Source organism: Anopheles stephensi, chromosome 2, assembly GCF_013141755.1.
Source record: "Anopheles stephensi strain Indian chromosome 2, UCI_ANSTEP_V1.0, whole genome shotgun sequence".
Lineage (NCBI taxonomy): Eukaryota > Metazoa > Arthropoda > Insecta > Diptera > Culicidae > Anopheles > Anopheles stephensi.
Window position 1 is genome coordinate 4,595,381 of NC_050202.1, and position 21,393 is coordinate 4,616,773.

Below are 21,393 nucleotides of genomic sequence, written 5' to 3' on the forward strand. Positions count from 1 at the left end.
CAAAATAAATTTTCCAAGGGCGTGTTGGGATACCGAACCAGTAACATCGAACAAGGAATATTTTTGCATAATATCAATGTCATTTGAAACGTTAGTCTTCATAATAATTTCCTTCATGGGATTGGTTTACTCACCGACATAGAAGAATCATCCATAGTGGGAATTGCTAATGTTGATGCGGACTTGTAATGAAGAAATAGTGCCGTCGGCCTCATCCGTGACTCATCAGATCGCTGAAAAGGTTAAAATATTTTATACATGTTGCTGACAGAAGTCAAATTGAAATGCTAATGGAACAACCGCACTGTGAAGTCCTCCAAGAATCAATTAGGTCTGCCAAAACACTCGAACTTTTAACCCCAGAAAGAAAGAACGGCTTATCAACGAACAGAATCTTATCTCTATATCTCTCACTCGCATCCACTCGACTTTGGTTCGCGGCAAAATTACCACGAAGGGATTGGGAAAAGTCGTTCAGATCAATGTCTAACCAAGGCGTTGGCCACAACGCTTAGCTCCGGACACGTGCATTGCTCCAGTCACGAGAGGGTGTGGGATTGTTTTTGTCACTTTGATATCGCGTGAAAGGGCTTACTGGTTCCGGCGCAGAACAGGGAGCTGGTAGAGCCTTTGGCTATGTTTCTCTTCCTGGTGACACATTGCATATTGCCGCTGGTAGTTTTAACCAGGGGTTTAGTCAAAATACAACACTCAACAAGGGTGACAAATGAGGCGTGTGAATTCATTGCTTAATGATATTTTAATCAAACGATAGAAATAACACCAGAAACACAGGTTTTACCTAATTTCACTTGATAGATAAATAAAAGATCACTTTGAAAGATTCATCATTTTCATCAAACTCAATCAAATCCAATTTGTTGGCTCAGGGAACAGCAAACATTCCGACCAGGGAAAGCCTTCTCAAACACAAGCACTCGTACCCCGGATTATGTTTCCACTATTTACACATCAATTAATTCGAATAATGACTTCTTCCGATTCTTCGCCATGGCCCAACGAAAGAGAGCTGCCAGAAAGGCGAAACACGAACTGTGTTGGTCGGTCCTTTTTGCCACTCGGCGAAGGTGCATCGAGTGTGCGCCTCCTCAAATGAACAACAGCTGAATCAACTCTTGCCTCAAGAGGTTACCGCAAATTGCTCCCGGTAAAAAGGTACTTCAGACCTTCAAATTGATCCTCCCGGGACACCTTTAGCCAACAAAACGGATTTGGGAACGAAAGGAACAGATTTCTGGTAAGATCCATCGCATCTCGATCATCTCATTGCATTCTTCTGGTTACACAATGATGCTCAATGGATTGGTGATTGCTAAATAAGATCCAGCTGGCAGAAAGATTAACTGCGTTCCCTGAGACTCGCGTCTGCGGCTCTAGATTCAGCACGCTTTTCCCCATGTCTAACCCCAGGAAGGATCCTTCTTCCCATTCCAACTCTATTCCTTCTTTTGCCGACGGCAATACATTAGGCAAATGAGACATCTCATGTGGACTTCTGATCTGCATGAAACACCCCGTCCATTAGGGGAGATGATTTTGCCTCCATTCCTGTTGTTTGTCAGCTCGGAAGTAGTCATGCATAACACCCGACGGCGATACCACGCAACAGCACCACCCACCGTGTTGTTAAGCTGGTTTCAGCGCTGCTCTTCCCAAAATCCCAACAACCAGCTAAATAATCCATGGAAAATCTTACCCTGTGGACACATACTACGCACTCATATTGGACGACAATCTTTGCTGAACTGGTCTACAGGTGCTCAGATGTTTCAAAAAATCATTTTCCCGTCTTCCGTGACAGTGTTCCAGAAAGAGAGAATTTTTCCCCTTCTTTCAACACTGCCGTGACCAGGATTCGAACCTGGGTTACTACGGCCACAACGTAGGGTCCTAACCACTAGACGATCACGGCTACAGACGGTGGCTTGAAAGAGTTTCGGAAAAGCGCGACCAGCTTCGAGTCAAGCTCCAAATAGCCACATAAAAGTGGGGGAGACTTTCATCTGGCCAACCCTCCAAGAGAAAGTACACTCGGGCCTCCAAAAGGCGAAGTGAACGGAGGAACATGAAATAATGGCCAACTCGTGGTGGGATGTGAGCAATCTTTCGGCACAATTGCAGAGAACACGAGATCACTCCGAAAACCAGTGAGGCAAAACGGGTAAAAAGAGCCTCACAACAAGCGTGAACATCGGATTGTTTCCGCCCGGGATCGAACCGGGGGCCTTCCGCGTGTTAGGCGGATGTGATAACCACTACACCACGGAAACATCTATTGTTCTGTCCTCGTATAGATTGGCGACCGAGTTGAGCAGCCACATGCAAGTCACCACAATATCGTGAACGCATTCAAATCTGCAATATGTAGACCATGGTGGCATGAAAACGCACATAAATAAATCAACGGAATGATCGGTAATACCTTTAGCCGACCAACGAACGGGAACTCGGCTTGGAACAACCAACCGGCAACTACAGAGCCAGAGGGCAATCGGCGGTGCAGTTGAGTGGTTATTGATTATTTTCATGACTCATTAGAGTAATCGATCGCTCTGGTCAGCATCCGGAATCCATGCGGAGTTGACGATTATTGTACGACTTTATCCCATGCACTGTTCGTATGTACGACCTGTATTTAAAGTTCCTTTCTAATATAACACGTCTTCACTGCATTAAGAGTCGGTTTATGCAATTCATCCTTAAAAATGGTGATCCACATGGCCAGGAATCCGTCTTCCGGACACATCCAACCAGGGCCAACTTTCCAAATTAATTGTAAACAAACTGTTGTTGCTTGTTGATTGCGAGGTCTTCCGATGGGTCTTTTTCAGCTAGTAGCTGATTGGTATTTTAACTGCAGTGGAAGGCCTAAAAATGAATCTCTCTCTCTCTGTTTGTTCTATCCTGCTAGAAAACCCCGTTCCGAGCGCCATGATGTCTATTTCGCCTTTTTTCCTCGCTGGCTTTGTTCTATCGCCATCCCTCGGAGCCGATTCGAGGGCAGGAAAAACAACTGCGAGGCGAGTTTAAATTTAATTATAAATTGTTGTTTTTCTTCATCCTTCGGTGCAACAACCGAACCACATCCGGCGATAGGATCGGAGCGAGAACTCACCGACACACGACGGGAAATTGGCTTGCGGCCAGATTGGAACCAGACGAAACACACAAAACGCTACACATCCTGGCAACATAAACACACGCTCACTCGGCTCAGCTCAACGTCGATGTTTGTCTTAATCTTTCACGGTACCATGTGGGATTTGTCGGGTGGATTGCGATTTTCTATTAGCGTTGATTGGATGTGGCCGCAATGCCGAAGGTGGAAAATCTACCAACAAAAACCCTCAACCGATACGCGATGCATGCTGACGCGATCCCAATACATATTTTTCTTCCAATTCCTGGAAAACAATCGATCTCGTCATAGCAAATCAGTTCAAGCGATTTGAAACACCTCTGCCCTCGGTGCCAGCTCACTAATCGGTTAATAAGGTTTTGCCAAATACATAAACTACCTTCTGCACCGGAGGAACAGAGGAACTCCAGCCTTCCGATCTTCTCACTCTGATTAGGCTGGATGCGGAGTTATCTAACTCCAACGACGGGCCTCTCTCTATATATATGTGTGTGTGTGTACTTACCTACGCTCCACTGCTCCTGTCCAACGCCCTTGGAGACCTCCGAGGAACGAAGATCGGAAAATCGGGGATTAGAGTGTTTTCCTTGGCATTTGGCCAATCGCTTTTCCGATAAATGTGATCTCGTCCATTTCGTTCCTTCCCGAGCGCGCCATCGCTCTCTCTCTCTCCCTCTCTCTCTTTCGCTCTCTTGTTGGCTCACGACTCGCGGACTCTTGTATATCCTTGCCAATTAACAAATGCGCATGGCATTGACGTCACCGGAACGGAACACAGGATGCGCTTCGTATTCGCGTGCGCGGAACGTTATCTCTTGCTGTTGTCATCTCGCTTCTCCAACTTCTTGCTGCTTGCTCTGTCTCGAAGACCTCCTCGGTGTCCTTGCTCCTTGGACTTGAGCAGGAGAAAGGTCCTTACCGGAGAGTCTAACCTCTATGGCCTTCCGTGGATGGCTTCCGTGGCTCGCGCTGAGGATCGAAGAGAAGAGATAAATACATAATCCTTCTAATTTTCCTAAATCAGTAATCGTTCTCACCCTCGTTCTCCCTGTGCTCGGCTGTTCGGCCAACGTTTCCCACATGCTGCGATGTTTATGTGTTAGCAAGTGCGAAAGGAGAACCATCATCGTTCGGACACCATTTCTTCCACCAGGACCTTATGTTTTCCGAGAGTGACTACATAGGAAGAACACGGACTGCACACATAGATGACAGTCAGCGGGGCGAACGCTCAACCTCCAGAGCAAACATCTTCCCCTGCAGAATTGTAAATCAGATTTGGAAAATAAATAATCGCTTATGTGCAGCGCGCGTGTCCTCGCGAAATGATCCGAGTGTGACCGGAGAGCCTCGGAACGAGACTATCGCGGGCTGTGCGAAAGAGTGGACCGATTGGCAGAACTCCGATCCTGCGAGGTCCCAGAAGGTCCGCGGATTATGTGCAGATCAGTGTCGTGTGTCCTACCCTTCCAAGCGAGGCCTTTCCTTCGTGTCCTCTCCCTTTCCTAACGCTCCTTCTGCTGGTCCTCGTCGCTCTGTAGCTGTTCTACCACACACATAAGCGTTAAATTTGTTTACCTTGCTGCTTCCATTCCGGATTTTCTACTTTGTGCAACGCTATCCTAGAGACAGGAGAGGGTCGAGGCAACGCGTGGAAGGACTAGTCGCCGTCCAGAGAAGAGGCTGCTCGAATGGCGTCGAACTGGGCCAGCCTCACTTTTCAACGAACTGTCGGATCGAATAGGTGCAATTGGAGTTGACACTACCGGAACGCGTCGTCAGAGAAGAGAGTTCCTGTGGTCCTTGGTGGATCCTTATGAACTGATTGAGCAAAAACGGTTCATTGTGAACGCAATTTGTCACTAATTGGTTGTTTTGTGTGCCAACAGGCCAAACTGTCCACAATAAACAAATCTCTTTCAATATCCCGAGTGAAAGCTTCTTAAAGTGAATCGGGGAAACGCCATCATTGTGTTGAAATCCCTTCCGGCGACTTCCTGGTCCCATTTGTGCAGTTTTTTATGTGATTCCGTGTGTGAGCTTGTGCTTGTGTGTGAGCCTCAAACAATAGTATCAAAAAACTCTCTTCTGGGACGTCCGGGACCTTCCACTCGTTTCGTCGGTCCACATCGAGCCTTCCCGCCAGGAAATGGCAACGGACGTCATGATGGACTGGGATATCATAGACATGTAAGTAGATTACTTTTTGTTGCTTGCCCTTGCAGCCTGTTGTATTTAAAGTAATTGTCCTAGTAATGGTAGGTGATCCTTGAAGAGTTTCTCCATTAGAGTCCACCCTTATTGAACTCACAGGAAAGTTCAGCTTCAATTGCCACGGAAAATTAGGGCTTTTATGTGTGACTTTTGATTTCTTCCCGGAAACGCCGGAATTTCTCCGCTTAATGCTCATGCCTTGGTCTTATCGCGTTCTCACTCTTAACAGCTTCAACTTCAACCCGGACGATCGAGAGTTTGGCATCGAGATTCAATCGTTTCTGCTGAAGGACACCAGTTTCGCCACAATACTTCCCCAGACGGAGGAGGATACCATGGACCAAACATCATTGGAATGTGGCAAAACAAACCTTCCGCCAACTGATTTCGACCCACCTGGCCAACTCACAACGGTCCATTCATCTTCCTACTGGAAACCCTCCAAGTGCACGTGAGTATGCCCACCAGTGCCTCTGTTTGAGGTAGCATTTTAACCATTGGACCACCTCGCACTCCTACAGAAGGATTAAGAAATTACATTCGCACCATTTGAGGTTGATACATCTCACAGCAAGCGACAAATGTCGTACCTCGCCTCGACCTTGCGAGTGTTTCCTAAGTTGGAAGTAAACTATTTGTTTGCGCAACCAACAAGGATCTGGGAACACGGATTAGCACCGCAATTAGAAGGGAGTTCCTGCTCGCTGTAATTGTAGTTCCACAGCGACGCTTTTGTCCTTCTGTTTTCGGTTGTTGACATTCAGTGCTCCATTTTGTAGACATTGGACGGCTTCCTTCCAGCCGACACAATACTGCAGCATCCCATTCATGCAACTAGCATTAGTTCCGATGTTCCGTTGCGCTGTAGCACGACAAATGCTTCCTTGCTTCTTTGTGCCTGTAATGCGTTCTGCACCGGCTAGCATGCCAAACCAATAAAAATTACAACTTTATTGGCTTCATTTAAAGGATATGAATACGTAATGAAGTGATGTGGCGAGGGCAAATAGTGAGTTCCATGATGGAGAAAAATAACCCATGAATCCATAAACATGCACGAATCCACGCCACACACATATTGCACAAGAGCTACCGAGCTGTGAATGATGCTGCGATGCATGCGATGAGCGGTTGCTGGAGCGGACGAATGCTTGCCAGGGAGTTTTTTGCAACTTACTCCAACAATGAATAATCGTGTCCGTATTCTGGAAGGAGAGCAACAGCAGAATTTCATCGTTTCTAAGAGATAAGGAACGTATTTCGAATCTTAATATGGCCTTTTCATAATGATTTGAAGCTTTAAATGTCACACCAACTGTTACGTCCGAAGACGGCCTACGTTGTGTTTTTTTTTTTTTTGTTGAAACCAATATTCTCTTTCAATTATTAGGTGGCTCTGAAAAGAGCCGATTGGATTGGCTTGGCTTCCCTCCGCGGTGTGATCGAGAATGACCGCGCTTTGCGATCAGCACCTCTTTTATAGCTTTCGGAAAAGAAGCCGAGTGTTCTAAATTTCTGCGACGAGCACTTTCTCGTCGCACGGCAGCTCACACTTTCTGGAACGCTTTGACAAAAGCGCTCCACACGACTCGACTTCTTGGAAGCCGAGTATGGAAACGGCGGCACGTGTGGCGTGGATTCGTTATTGTTCTTATTGGTGCCTGTGTGCTCTGGATCCACTGTTGTTGTTATTTTAGTTCGGGATCGAACATACCGGCCACCTTTTGGGAATACATTTCCCAAAATTTACACTTCCTGATGACACTCCAATGCACAAATTTTGGAAACTGGACGTTTGATGATCCCATTCGCTGTACGAAGAGTCACGACACGTGTCACTGAATCTGGTCCAGGATGTTTTTCCACTATACGCGCCAAAGGCCACTTCACTGCTGGTAATTGCTCGTCTTTCACTATCACCAAATCACCTACATTCAGCTCCTGAATGCTCCGTTTGACGTTGCGATGACCGTTTAACGACTTCACATACTCGTTGCGCCAACGGTGCCAGAAACCCTGGGCATATCTCTGAACAAGCTGATACTGCGACAGGCGATTAAGCGGGAGATGGGATAGTTCAGGTTCGGGAATTACTTGTGGTTTCTTGAGCATCAAAAAAATGTGCAGGAGTTAACGCCTCTAGGTCATTAGGATCTTGTGAAAGGGGGACAAGAGGTCTGGAATTCATATGGCCTTCTATCTTTGCTAAGATAGTAATCATAGCTTCGTAAGCCAACTGAGCTGCACCAAGCTGACGTACTAAGTGAGTTTTTGCCACCTTTACTGCAGCTTCCCATAAGCCGCCGAAGTTGGGAGCGCGAGGTGGAATCATATGCCACTGGATACTGTCTTTGGCCATATAGTCACTGATTTTTTCACTGTCACGCTGAAGAAGAACGTATAGTTCGTGCAAGGCATGTTTGGCACCTACGAAATTAGTGCCATTGTCGGAATACAAATGCTTCGGCTTGCCCCTTCTGGCCACAAATCTATCCAGCGCCATTAAGAAAGAAGGGGTACTCAGATCACTAACGAGTTCTAAATGAACAGCCTTTGTGCTCATACAAACAAACACTGACACGTAACACTTGGGAGAAGCTGCCTTACGGTGTGTTGGGCGCAAATAAAACGGTCCACAGTAATCGATTCCAACGCAAGCGAACACTTCGTTTACCGTAACACGTGACACTGGTAGCTGACCAATAGGTTGTGCTATTGGAACTGGATTGGCCCTTATGCACCGATAGCAGGTTCGAAGTACACTACGAACGGCCCGCATGCCATTCAGAATCCACACTTCATCACGCAGGGACGAAAGGGTCATTGTAACTCCACCGTGTAATGTTTTATGATGCTGATCCCTGATCAAAAGACGCGTAAATGGGTGAAATGCTGGCAAAAGAACTGGATGCTTCCCATCAAATGCCATATTTGATTCACGCAACCGGCCACCAACGCGTAATAATCCACAAGAATCGAGGAATGGATTCAACAATCGAATGGATGAGCTCTTTGTTAGACACTTTCCCTTTGTGATAGCGCGAATATCGTCTGAAAACACTTCTCTTTGCACCATATGGAACAGGATCGTTTTAGCCGACTGTAACTCTTTCACTATTATTTCCTTGAAGTTGGGCTGCTTGGGCATTTGAACAATATAACGGCCGCTTCCATCACGCGAAACGGTTTGTTGAAAATGCCTTTCACACTCCTTTTCATCAAAAGAGTATTCGCTCACCTGGAGTTCCTCGATCTTCCAGAATCGCTCCAATTGTTCTTCGATCGTAGGACGGACGGCTACCACATTGCACCGAACCGCATCACTCGATATAGCAGGAATGTCACCGGTCATGATCCAGCCGAAAACACTTTCGACCAGCACGCCTTTGTTTGGTAGACTATATCTACCGTCACACAATAGTGAGTAGAAATACCCTGCTCCAATAATCATATCGATACGACCGGGCGTGCAGAAATGCGGGTCTGCGAGAGGATATGATGCAGGTATATTCCACTTTTGCACTGGGACTTCGTGGGATGGAGTATCACACGCCACTTTTCGCAACACTAAGAAGTCCATTTCCGCCGAATAGTTGGTAACGCGCGACTGTACCTTTGCACGAACTTCATGATTGGCACTGGATTCTATTCCGTCGACACCAACGATCAAAATGTTCACTTTTTTCCGCGGCAAATGCAATTGTTGACACAGCGACTCACTAATGGCGTTAGGTTGCGAACCATTGTCCAACAGCGCACGCACGAGATGCCTTTGTCCATATGCATCATTTACTTCCAACAACACAGTTGAAAGCAACACGTTTTTGGATACACGATCAACACTATTTACATGCGCAGCTGCCATAATGCTCGAATCAGACGAACCTTTTTCACAGGGCTGTTTAGCATCTTCCACGAAATGTAGCAATGTGTGATGCTTCTTTTTGCATTGCTGGCACGTATATCTTGATCGGCATGATTTTGCAAAATGCCCCTTTTGTAGGCAATTGCCACAAAGTTCTTTGCCATTAACAGCACTCTGTCGATCCTTAGGCTTAAGATCCAGAAATGCTTGGCATTGCCATAAATAATGGTCTTTAGAGCACAAAACACAAGGAACCACATTGTTCCCTTTCATGCTTGCAGCATTGACACTAAGCCTTTTAGATGTTTTCTGGTTTGGTACCTTTGCGTTGGAAGAGCTAACACGATTTCCTACCTGCAACGCTAGAGACTCACTCGCTTGCGCTCTTTTAAGCAGAAATGCTGTCATGCTAGGATAGGTTAACAAAGCTTCCTCCTGAGCGTAGTGTTCTTCCCAAGCCTTCAACGATGCCTTGTCGAGCTTGCTGGCCAAAATTTCCATGATAATGCTACTATCATCCGAAACGGTTTCTCCTAGCTGTTTTAGAATGTCAATATGCAGCTGGAATTTGCTCACTAATTGTCGAAGCTCTTGCGCACCACTATTGATCATGGAAGGCAACCCAAATAATTCACGCGTGTGCATTTTACGTAGATACGGCTTGTTACCATACCGGTCAAGCAAAGCTTTCCATGCCACAGTATAATTTTCCGAAGAAATGGGAATTGGGTGCACTATTCCTGCCGCTTCCCCTTTCAATGACGCGCGCAGGTAATGAAACTTTTGTATAGGTGCGATATCGTCACAGTTGTGCACAAGAGAAACAAAAGTGTCATGAAATAACAACCATTGCGTTACCTCGCCACTAAAAACCGGCAACGATATAGTGGGTAGTTTCACGCTTACGAGCTTTGAGCGTGGTTGCTCTTCTTTCTCCTTTTTCACTAGCTTTGATAACGCAGCCTTGGTTTCGAAAAATAGATCTTCCGTTTGCGCTAGGATATCATCGTTGCTTCTGGTAGCGTTTTCCGATTCATCTAGCTCTTCACACTCTTCATGGATCGATTGGAAACATTCCCAACACTTCACCAATCTTGCAAGACGATCAGGCACTTGATCTTGTAGCTCGGGGGTGTAATCCACTGCGAACTGCAGTGAGCGTCGCATAGACTCAATCAGCGATCGCCTTTTGGCCTGCTTGGCCTTAAGCTTGTCCGCCTTGGTCATTTTGGACTAAAAACTACACTCACACGCAAAGTCACAGGCACGCGAGGGCACGAACTCGCGGCAACCACACACGCGCGCGAAAACACACTCGCGCAAAGTCACACGCACGCGAGGACACGAACTCACGGCGAATCACACAACTGCAGAGTCACACACACACACGAGGACACGAACTCGCGGAGAGTAACACAATCACATACACGAGGACACAAAACTCGTGGTTAGCCACACAAGCGAGGACACAAACTCGCTGAATAAAAGAATGCACGCACTCGCACGAGGACACGAACTCGTGACAAGTCACACACACACGCACGATGAAGCACACTCACGGAGAGTCGCACATATACACACGAGGACACGAACTCGTGGTATATCACACCCGTACACGCGCGAGGACACAAACTCGCTTAATCGTTACACGCACGCACTTGCGCGACGACACGAAACGCGTGAGAAAAAATACGTACGCACTTTACTCACGGATCACAGGAGTGCTGAAGCCCGCCAATCCTGGTCACGGCACCAAATGTTACGTCCGAAGACGGCCTACGTTGTGTTTTTTTTTTTTTTTGTTGAAACCAATATTCTCTTTCAATTATTAGGTGGCTCTGAAAAGAGCCGATTGGATTGGCTTGGCTTCCCTCCGCGGTGTGATCGAGAATGACCGCGCTTTGCGATCAGCACCTCTTTTATAGCTTTCGGAAAAGAAGCCGAGTGTTCTAAATTTCTGCGACGAGCACTTTCTCGTCGCACGGCAGCTCACACTTTCTGGAACGCTTTGACAAAAGCGCTCCACACGACTCGACTTCTTGGAAGCCGAGTATGGAAACGGCGGCACGTGTGGCGTGGATTCGTTATTGTTCTTATTGGTGCCTGTGTGCTCTGGATCCACTGTTGTTGTTATTTTAGTTCGGTATCGAACACCAACAATCACTCAACTGTTCCACCAAAAACCTCATCAAAGAGACGTGTGAGGCCCAGTACGAAACGAGCACCCAATTTCCCAAGGAGGTCAATCTCCGGAAAGGCTTCTTCTTAACACCTCTCTCACACACACACACACGTGTGTGCCAAGAACTTTGTTTGTCGGTTGGTCATGTAATCCTAGTTTCTTCCTCGGTCACGTGGTCTGGACTTATGAAACATTCAGTCTTCGTGGCCTTAGGGACGCTTGTTGGCTACATAAAACTCCGGCAGCAACCGAGCGCCATCACCAACTTTCTCGAACTCAATCTCGATCTCAACTCGACCGTTGCCGAAACCGGATCAACCACCGATGGGAAACCATTTCCCCGGCAGTCTCTTACTCCTGCAGGACAAAGTTTCTGGGATTGATACATGTTTAATGACTCGTAAAGCAATATAGCAATGCATTGTTTCTGGAAATTGATCGAACGGCTGTGTTTGTTAGTAGAAAAGTGTTCGATTAGGCTTGAGAAGTTTGATTTGAATTCAACTTGTAAACAGAAAGGAATCAAGACTTGGCGAGGGAGCTGAAAGCCACTTCTGCCACTTCTTCCACACTTCTCGCATTTTTTCACATCGATCGGACCTAATTTTCCTGATGAAACCGGGAAGCCTTACGATGTTGCTCGTGCGATTACCGGTATCGGCTTTTCATGCTAGTCATCAGGCCTACAATTGTTCAAAAATTACATTAATTACACCATAAGTCTTCCTTGGGTAAACCGCGTCGATGGGCAGAATGTTACTCTCGAATTAAATTAAACTTTTGTAAAGTCCCCGAAACAACTGTGAAAACTCAAACATCCTCGACTCGGTACATTAAGAGATGAAGAACGAACGGACCGGTCCAAGGAAAACCCCATACTTGTTTCTGCACCGTCTTTCTCGCGGAAAACGAAACGGCATGTTTAATGAGCGGCCAAGGAAAACAATCACTCGCTGCTCATTATCGCTATTTGCATAGGCACAATCCGGAAGCAACCGTGAAAAGGTGCTCGCGCCGTTTGACACAGACGCGAGCGAAAATATATTGCGGTTGGAATTGCGGTGGAAGTTCTGCATGATTTATGTATTTCGCCATCCAGCTCCAGCTAGAAATGTCCCAGCCATTGCAAGGGTTAGCGCTGGAGGATGGATCCGCAAATGTTCCATGACGAAAAGTTTGGGCTAAATAAATATCAACTTCATTTTCCGACTCGCGCCATGCTTTGCCGTAGCTGTTTTAATAATCGATTCCAGCGGAAATACACAACGCGTTGCATTCTTTATATCGTCCATTATACGGTCAGATGCACCCTATTCGAAACCGTCCCGTGCGCCGTGCTAATCAGTGAGTTCTAATATACTCAATTATTTCGTCCATCATTTGAAAGAGCCATGCAGTGCCATTGTGAGGTTATTTTGCATACAAAAACAATGGAAACTCTATACTGATGCTCATGCCCATCCAGCAGGCCCTTGTTCCGTTTCCCCCTGCAACCGCATGATGGCACCCATTTCCACACTTTTCCTGCGAAGAAAAGAGCATTTCCAAACGGGGCGTTGCCGTTCGGTTGAGCGCTGCCGGACCAATCGGCGCTCTGCACTCGTCCTCGAGAGGCACGGAAAAGCAGGACGACGATACAAGGACTCGAACGGGATGAATGCCGACTGATGGCGCTCGCTCGTGTATCTCCCTGGTGAAGCATCACAGCTGCGATTCGATGGCTTGTAGCGGGAAGGCTTCCACAGTTGGTGCTTGTTTGTGGTTAGGTTTAGATGAGATCTGTATTTGAGCCTGAAGGTAAAGGAAGATCCGAGCGATTCCATTCCAACATCCGACGGCATTTACATCAACCTCAATTCTACCTCAAATCTAGCAACAATTCTTGAGAGTAGCTCTGTTTGTGTGTTGTGCCATTTCCAGAACTCCGACGGCTGGGCTGAAATACTCCGTGGACTGTGATGAAATAACGCCCGACATTCTGAAGGAGACCGATGATACGGATATCATGTACAAGCTCAATGCTCCAGTCTCGCCACCGGACATGTGCTCCGGGGGTTCAGATCCGTGCGATGAACAACGCGACAGTGACAACAACAATCTCCGACCATGTCCTCACTGTGACAAACACTTCCCCTGCAAGGCGTCCCTCGACCAGCACCTTCGACGACACACAGACGAAAGGCCATTCCGGTGTGCCAGCTGTCCCAAGGCGTTCCGGCTGTCCTCGACGCTATCCGCACACAAGAAGCTGCACGACCTGCGCGGACCCAGTCTGCGGTGCGAAACGTGTGGACGCACCTTCACACAACCCAGCGCCCTTTCGAGCCATCGGCTGCTGCATCGCGAGGATAGGCCCCACTGCTGCGGGCTTTGCGGCAAACAGTTTGTCCGTCTGCACGCCCTCAAGACACACGTCCTGAGCCACGCGAACGAACGACCCTTCGAGTGCGGTCAGTGTGGAAAAACGTTCACCGAAAAGCACGTGCTGGTGCGCCATCGCAAGACGCACAGTGACGAACGGCCGCACGAGTGTGCGGTGTGCTCGAAGGCCTTCAAGGAACGGTACGACCTACTGCGACACGCGCTCATACACAGTGGACTGCGGCCGCACAAGTGTCCCGACTGTTCCAAATCCTTCGTCCAATCCAATGCACTGGCCAAGCATCGAAAGTGTCACGCACGAGCACGTATGGTTGGCCACCGTTTGGATGCGGGGACGTTTGCAGTGACACGAAGCGAAGCTACCTGTTGTTAGGTGTAAGATGAAGCGGTGCGGTCCGAGACCGAATGGTGCAACAGGTGCGTCGATGTGTGTTGCAGAGTGGGATTGTTAAAATAAATAAAACGGTGCTTGTGCAAATATTATCTCCGGCATCATACAAGTGATCCGTATTAAGCAAAATTGTCAGTAAGAAATGCTCATCGCAAATATCGTCCGTTGAGCAGTAATGTGAAAATAAGGCTTTTAAGACATTCGAGCATATATTTGCCGTCGTGCTTCCTAAGCCAACAGTTGTCCACGACGATGATTGAGCATACAAATAACTTACTTGAAATTGTACAAAATAAAACTGATGTTAAACTTATACAATTCTTGTGTTTTTTTTAAAGGAAGAAAGAAAAGCCATTTGGTTTGCTATGAAGTCACAGGAAATCTTTAATAGTAGATAAGATTTTATATCGAATCTCTTCGCCCATGAAATCGCCGCTGGTTTTCGACTTTCATTACTAATGCAAACAACTTATGTCCGCTTATAGCAAAACCAAGTCAGCAAACCACAGGACACCACTGCTCAATTTCACGATACAGGCCACTCTCAGCAAACCCAGCCCTTCCGCAGGCAGATTTTATCAGAAGCGCTCTATTTATACTATTCCTGCCCTCACCAAAAGGGCACAGTGTAACTGTCCATGCGTGTCCCTGATTGCTTGGTAAACATTTGCGGTAACAAAATCGTTTGAAAAGATTTCTTCTTTTCCATTCCATTGCGAGACAATCATTACAGCAAATGACCTTTAATATGTTTGCAGAAGGACACGCCAGAAAACCACATTACGAATATTGGAAATAAAATCCTAAGACATTGTTACGCACCACTCCAAGCCCTGCTTAAAGCCACAATGCTACTACACCTTGGAGAGCTGGCCGCATTCTACTCGAGGGATTTGGGAGGATTTAACTCTCCAGCACATTTACCGTACTGGGTACAGGCTATAAAAGGAGAAAAAAAGCTTTTAGACCGAAGAAAAGCAAATCAACGTTGGATTATTCTTTTTTCTTCCAGTTTTTTTTTTTTGCTGCAGGACCTTTCTATTCCAATCGTTTTACGAAAGAAAAGAACAATGTTGTTTTTTTCAATCTCACAAAATTATGCATGCAAAGTGATCCGCTTCGGAAATGTTTTTATAGGATGCGCCCGAAAATCGGGCCCGGGTAATATGAAACTGTTTGGGAGTGTTTTTTTTTTTAGAATATCTCCTCCTTGTTTCCTCCGACGGCATGATATAAAAGGTGAGGTTCAGCTTTTTTTTTGTTTGTTTGCATCATCCATTTTCATATCGATTTGCATGATGGCTGTACACGACGTTTGATGGCGGATTGTGCTGTGCAAGAGTAAGTGTAGCAACGAAATTTTCATATGAATGATTTTAACTTTCCTTTTTTGTGAGGAATTTTCATTATGTACTATTTTTTGCCGTACATAATAACAAATCGTTTTCATCGTCCATCTTCTCCCCACGAAACCGTCGCCATTTGTCAGATAAGCGTATGCCAGCAATAACACGCCGGAACATAAAACGGGAAACCCCGTGACAAAACGAACCGTAGCGAAAACGATGGTTGGATGATAATTTTAATATTGTCCCGAAAATGGTCATGGTGATTGGGATTGCGGAGCAACAGTCACGGGACGCTAAACGGTGGAACCATGGCGAACCAGCTTAAATGCAGCCGGGCGTGGCATATAATCCCGTCACATTCCTCACCCCGTAGGTTACCCTCATTACACCCAATTATTTTCCGAAGTTGTGAAGGGGAACACAACTTTGTAGCATGGTAAATGAAACCATTTTTTGGTGCCAGAACATCGATCTCGCCCTGCTGGAAACTGGAAAGCAGAACAATAATAGTATCCAAATTAATTGCACCGCTCGTTTTAATCAATGGCGAAGAACCGGTGAACCACGGCAGGCTAGGCGTTTTCGAAGGGTTGCAAGAGCATGATGGCAAAATAATACAGTGCAGGGTATTAAAAACTTAATAAGAATTGACATTTTAATTACCTGCAAAGTATTTTCTGGTTCCAAAACTGGTCGACGGTAAAACGTGTGAAAAGAGCATTATTAGGTGATTGAGAGATGAACAGCTATCGACAGTCGTAAGGAACGCATACCCCCCATATCCCTCAGCAGCGTCCGTCAGAATCGTCCGGAGGGCGTGCAAGGGCTGACTGATTCCGGCTCGCACCAGGGAACTGGTAGAACCTTCGGGGTATGTTTCTCATCTTGTGACACACGTTGCATATTGCCGGCGATAGTCAGAGTTTTCTTCTTCTTTTTCCTTGGCACTACAACCTCGAAAGGTCTTGGCCTGCCATGTATGGCCTTCTGTGACTTGATTTTACCCGTAGCAAAGTAGTCAGACCGGCGCCGCTGTCGCCCCGGCCACCGGCCCGCCCCGGGTGACAAAAGGAGGTGTGTTAATTAATTATCAAGCGATAGAAAATAACACCTCCAATCAGTTCGTTATTTTTACCTAACATAATTATCCTTATTCTAGCGTACTTACCTGTGTGTTTGTGTGCGCGCGTTTCTCCAATACAACAAACCGGACCACCTCCAGCGTGATCCAATATTTTCATTCACCTCAACTACAGCGTCTACGTAGTCTGTCGTTACGCCGAAACAGCAAACATTCCGACTCCCAAAAAGAAGCTCCGCCACTCATTGAAACCTCAACCGTACGGCCCTATGCTCAAACACAAGCACTCGTACCCCGGATTATGTTTCAACTATTTACACATCAATTAATACGAATAATGACTTCTTCCGTTTGTTCCGTACCTGGCCCTCTCGGAGATCCTCTCGGTCCTTGCTCATCCTTTCATATGCAACGAGAGTGAGCTCTCTGCCAAATGAACAACAGCTGTATCAACTCTTCCCCCTTCAAGTGGTAACCACCAGATCGCTTCCCGTAAAAGAAAGGTACTTCAGGCCTTACGATAATTGATCCGTTTGCAAAACGATTGTCGAAGAGATTGGTTGAAAGATTTGTTGCATGGTGGTGATCTTATTATTGCAATCTGGTGGTTACGTTTCAATGGATGATGATTGCCAACCAAAGTGGATCCTTCTGCCGGGTTTGGGCCATTTTGTATGATTCGGCTGCAAACCATGAAATGAAAGATTAACCGTGGCTAATCCCGTTGTTCAATTTGAAAACGGGACGATACCTGGTTTTGCCCGCGCATGCTCTTCTAATAAATCTGATTCTTTTGGAAATCAGAGAAATTGGCAACGTTGCAGCATCTCTTATCGTTTTCTCGTCCAAATCTGTTCCTGTTTTGCACGACAACTTCGAGGGATCTGTTGCCTTGGCATGCCTTCATTGGCGCATCCTTGACCTGTTATTATCTGTGGCTGGATAGGCAGTTTAGTCATTCCGGAATGGTTTACCCAGTGGCGGATCAACTCACGACTGGAGGATGTGCCGCAACGATCGTAACATCGAGGGTGCGCATGTCGTCACTGTTCCCTGTCCCTTGTTGCGACATTTTTAACTGATGGCGCCGCTATCCACCATACCACCGAATTGGTCCACACTTCTTGAAAAATACCAAACACTTGTAGCAGGACGACATTGAAGCAGTTTACTGATACACTGATACGTATTAAGCACTTTCTTCACAAGGAAAATGGATAATTCACATCAATATCAGTGCGCATTATTTTTCCGCTTTCGTCTTCGAGCGTTGCAAACTACGGTCAACTGAATGTGACGCTCGTTTTGGCGTTTTGCTGCAGAGGCTAAACTAGCAAACGTCACGTCTCGTTAACAGCCTCTCAAAAGTCTGATGTTTGGCGCCCACTAATTCTGGAACAAATAAAGGACGACTTTGTAGTAGTTATTTCGTAATTTACAGCACTTTTCACTGTCGATTCTGAGTGTGAAAGAAAATTTCGTTCGTTTTTGCTACGAATGGCTGAACATTTCAAGAGAAAAAGCTTCTGTGTTCTCTCCTCTTAATATCACTCTCAATAAGGTTGTCAGGTGGGGAAAAAGATCAATCTGTCTGCACAATTAACGGCTTGCTTTCTACAGAAAACGTCTGCATTGTTCTGATCCGCATACGTAAACGCGCGCCTGTCTGGTGTTCATCGCTTTTTCTGAATCAATTTGAGGAGTTTAGTGGGATATCGAATATCGTAAGTATGCTGTTACTGGTAGAAATGCATTATAGTCGTAGTAATTATGGTTTCCCTCATTGTTGTTGGAAATAGTGAGCTAATTTCGTTAGAATGAATCCATCGCTGAACGTAGTGAGACACAATGTGGACAGTCTGTTCGATTCGTTGTGGGAAGCTGCGTTGAAAACCAGGGTAGCCCAAGCATTTAGAAGTAACCTCCATTGGGAGGATTTGATGACAGTATTGAAGCACGAAACGGGAATGCTCATTAGGACGGTTCCTTACCGCGAAATGCTCCAGCTGCGCGAAGATCGTAAGGATCCGGTGAAAGCGAGCTGGATGCGCAATAAGGGGAATGAGATGGTTCGTCGTGGCGTCGAACATTTTATCGAAGCCATCCATAAGTACAACGAAAGTATCACGTACTCTGAGCAGGGATCGGAAGAAAGAGCGTTGGCGTACGCGAACCGGTCAATAGTCTGCCTGCAGCTGCGCCGATACGAGGATTGCTTGACGAACATACGCCTAGCCCGCGAATCGAACTATCCGGAACGAATGGCAGAGAAGCTTGCCAAGCGCGAGCTGAAAGCGCGACAGATGCTCCAGCAACCGAACCATGTTGCTGCCGAGCTTACGGAGCAAGAGCAAGAACAGCTCGTGCTGAGCTATCCGGCTCATGAGAATATGGCGCAGGTTGCCAACTGCTTGCAACTGCAACGAAATGCAAAATATGGCCGCCATGTAGTGACCAACCGTCCACTAACGGTGGGCGACGTCGTCATGATCGATGCACCCTTCGTCAAGCTGCTCGGTGACGGGTTCCGATATGTGCTGTGCGCCTATTGCAACCGCGAAACACCATGTACGCTTATCCCTTGCGAGGGTTGCTCTTTGGCCATGTACTGCTCCGAGGAGTGTTTGAGCAAGGCGCACCAGCAGTACCATCGGTACGAGTGTGGCATTATCCGAGAGCTGTGGAGAATCTCTGGAAGCGGTCCGGTAATCACACTACGTACCGTCGCTCTGACAATTGCTGCCTTCGATTACGATTTGCTGGCATTGGGAGAGCATCTTGCCAGTTTGGACGAATCGAGCGTGAACCTGTTTGCCATGGACTGGAAATCGGCTACGCCAAAGGATAACGTTAGCGCAGTGCACGTGCTGTCGACGAATCAGCAGCATCGACGGCGTAAAGATCAGGCGTACCATGTGTTCGTGGCGACCTTGCTGCATGATCTGGCGTTGCAGCGCACGGAGCTAGGATCGATCTGTGGAACAAATCTGGAGAAGCGGCGACTACTTTTGGACCTTTTCGTGCGTTACATGCAAATTATGCAGTGCAACACACAGGAGTTAGCGTCCCTGGCGTACAATATGCCTGTACCGTGGTACAATAGTGTGGGATACGGAACGGGTTGCTACCCGCTGATCAGCATGCTGAACCACTCTTGTGCACCCAACGTGACTCGCATCACACTGCCCGACGGTCGCTGTGCCATCGTAGTGGTGCGCCCAATCGCTGCCGGAGGTCAACTGTTCGATTTCTATGAGTAAGCAAACGTGAACCCGGGAAAGGAAACTTCAACTCAATGTATCGTAGTTCTATGCCTTACAGGATACATCATTTGCACCAGGATCGAGAGGAGAGACAAACGTCCTTGCAGACCATGTACCACTTTCGGTGTGATTGTGAAGCTTGTCTGAACGACTATCCGGGACCAGAGTACTTGCAGGAAGGAGACATTTTTGTGTCGAACATTCTTACTGAATACTTTATGCACCAGGAGTCCATTTTTCGTGATCCCAAGAAGGCTAAACAGATGATGGCGAAGCTGCAGGCGTTGCTGAAGCGAATAGCGGGCAAATATCCCGATTTTGAAGCGTGCGAATGTCAGCAGGAGTTTGTACGGTGCTTGCAGCGTGTTTACAGCTGTACACTAACAACAACAAAGTACAAGATGGACGGTAATCGTTAATCGTATGACACACACACACAATTATCTGCTCGTGCAGATGCATTTGCTTGGGAGCATCAACGTTTCGCTCATTAATTAACTCAACCTTTTTGAATTCGTATCGTAAGTGTAACTTTTGCTTACTATTTTTTGAAACCACATTATAAACGAATATCCAGGCGCATTAACATTTACCAAAATGGAGGGAGTAGTATGCGCACAGAAGGCCACTAAAATTGTTTGGTCCAAGCCGGAACAACAATGACTAACACTGAATTGCTTATTATTTCACAGTACAAAACAAAAAGAAATTACTTGGCACATGTTTCGTTAGTTTAAGGGGGAAGACATTCTTCCTATTCGTAAAATATGTTTCTCTCATCAGGCGATTTCGAGATTATAATCACATTTTCCTTCATTCATTAATTTTTTGTCAATCCACGCAGTTGTGGGTAAATACATATATCCTTGTTTATTCTATAATTAAATGTCATAATTTCGTCTCAATATTTGGAAACACTTCCCCAACGTGCGGATAAAATAAACTTGACTTTACTTTCCATCTTCCGTGACAGTGTTCCGGAGTGAGAGAAAGAGAGAGAATTGTTCCCCCCTTCTTTCAACACTGCCGTGACCAGGATTCGAACCTGGGTTACTACGGCCACAACGTAGGGTCCTAACCACTAGACGATCACGGCTACAGACGGTGGCTTGAAAGAGTTTCGGAAAAGCGCGACCAGCTTCGATTCAAGCTCCAAATAGCCACATAAAAGTGGGGGAGACTTTCATCTGGCCAACACTCCAAGAGAAAGTACACTCGGGCCTCCAAAAGGCGAAGTGAACGGAGGAACATGAAATAATGGCCAACTCGTGGTGGGATGTGAGCAATCTTTCGGCACAATTGCAGAGAACACGAGATCACTCCGAAAACCAGTGAGGCAAAACGGGTAAAAAGAGCCTCACAACAAGCGTGAACATCGGATTGTTTCCGCCCGGGATCGAACCGGGGGCCTTCCGCGTGTTAGGCGGATGTGATAACCACTACACCACGGAAACATCTATTGATCTGTTCTCGTACAGATTGGCCAGCGAGTTGAGTAACCACTAG

The 21,393-nt window shown here is 46.6% G+C and overlaps 2 protein-coding genes, 1 long non-coding RNA gene and 4 other non-coding genes across 8 annotated transcripts; 2 read left to right on the forward strand and 5 right to left on the reverse strand.

Moving 5' to 3' along the window:
- Positions 1-112: 112 nt before the first annotated feature.
- LOC118508159 lies at positions 113-17,660 on the reverse strand. The gene is made up of 4 exons (XR_004905743.1): positions 16,712-17,660; positions 4,198-4,417; positions 3,666-4,129; positions 113-233 (listed from the first exon to the last, which is right to left on the reverse strand). It is a non-coding gene; the product is annotated as an uncharacterized LOC118508159 (long non-coding RNA).
- On the reverse strand, positions 1,862-1,933 carry Trnah-gug. Its single transcript has one exon. It is a non-coding gene; the product is annotated as a tRNA-His (tRNA).
- On the reverse strand, positions 2,219-2,291 carry Trnav-aac. Its single transcript has one exon. It is a non-coding gene; the product is annotated as a tRNA-Val (tRNA).
- Positions 4,568-14,512, forward strand: LOC118508158 (zinc finger protein 501-like). The gene is made up of 3 exons (XM_036047701.1): positions 4,568-5,350; positions 5,604-5,825; positions 13,342-14,512. Exons 1-3 carry the CDS (start codon positions 5,310-5,312, stop codon positions 14,174-14,176), a joined length of 1,098 nt encoding a protein of 365 aa, XP_035903594.1. The 5' UTR covers positions 4,568-5,309; the 3' UTR covers positions 14,177-14,512.
- Positions 17,661-18,259: 599 nt separating the features above from the next.
- Positions 18,260-21,333, forward strand: LOC118508160 (SET and MYND domain-containing protein 4-like). 2 transcript variants are annotated; one of them, XM_036047702.1, is made up of 3 exons: positions 18,260-18,348; positions 18,424-19,880; positions 19,931-21,333. In XM_036047702.1, the coding sequence occupies exons 2-3, from the start codon at positions 18,442-18,444 to the stop codon at positions 20,304-20,306; spliced, it is 1,815 nt and encodes a 604-aa protein (XP_035903595.1). In that variant the 5' UTR covers positions 18,260-18,348; positions 18,424-18,441; the 3' UTR covers positions 20,307-21,333. The 2 variants fall into 2 exon arrangements, with proteins under 2 accessions (XP_035903595.1, XP_035903596.1); XM_036047703.1 differs by having other exon boundaries at positions 19,946-21,333.
- Positions 20,912-20,983, reverse strand: Trnah-gug. The gene has a single exon. It is a non-coding gene; the product is annotated as a tRNA-His (tRNA).
- Trnav-aac lies at positions 21,269-21,341 on the reverse strand. Its single transcript has one exon. It is a non-coding gene; the product is annotated as a tRNA-Val (tRNA).
- Positions 21,342-21,393: the final 52 nt, after the last annotated feature.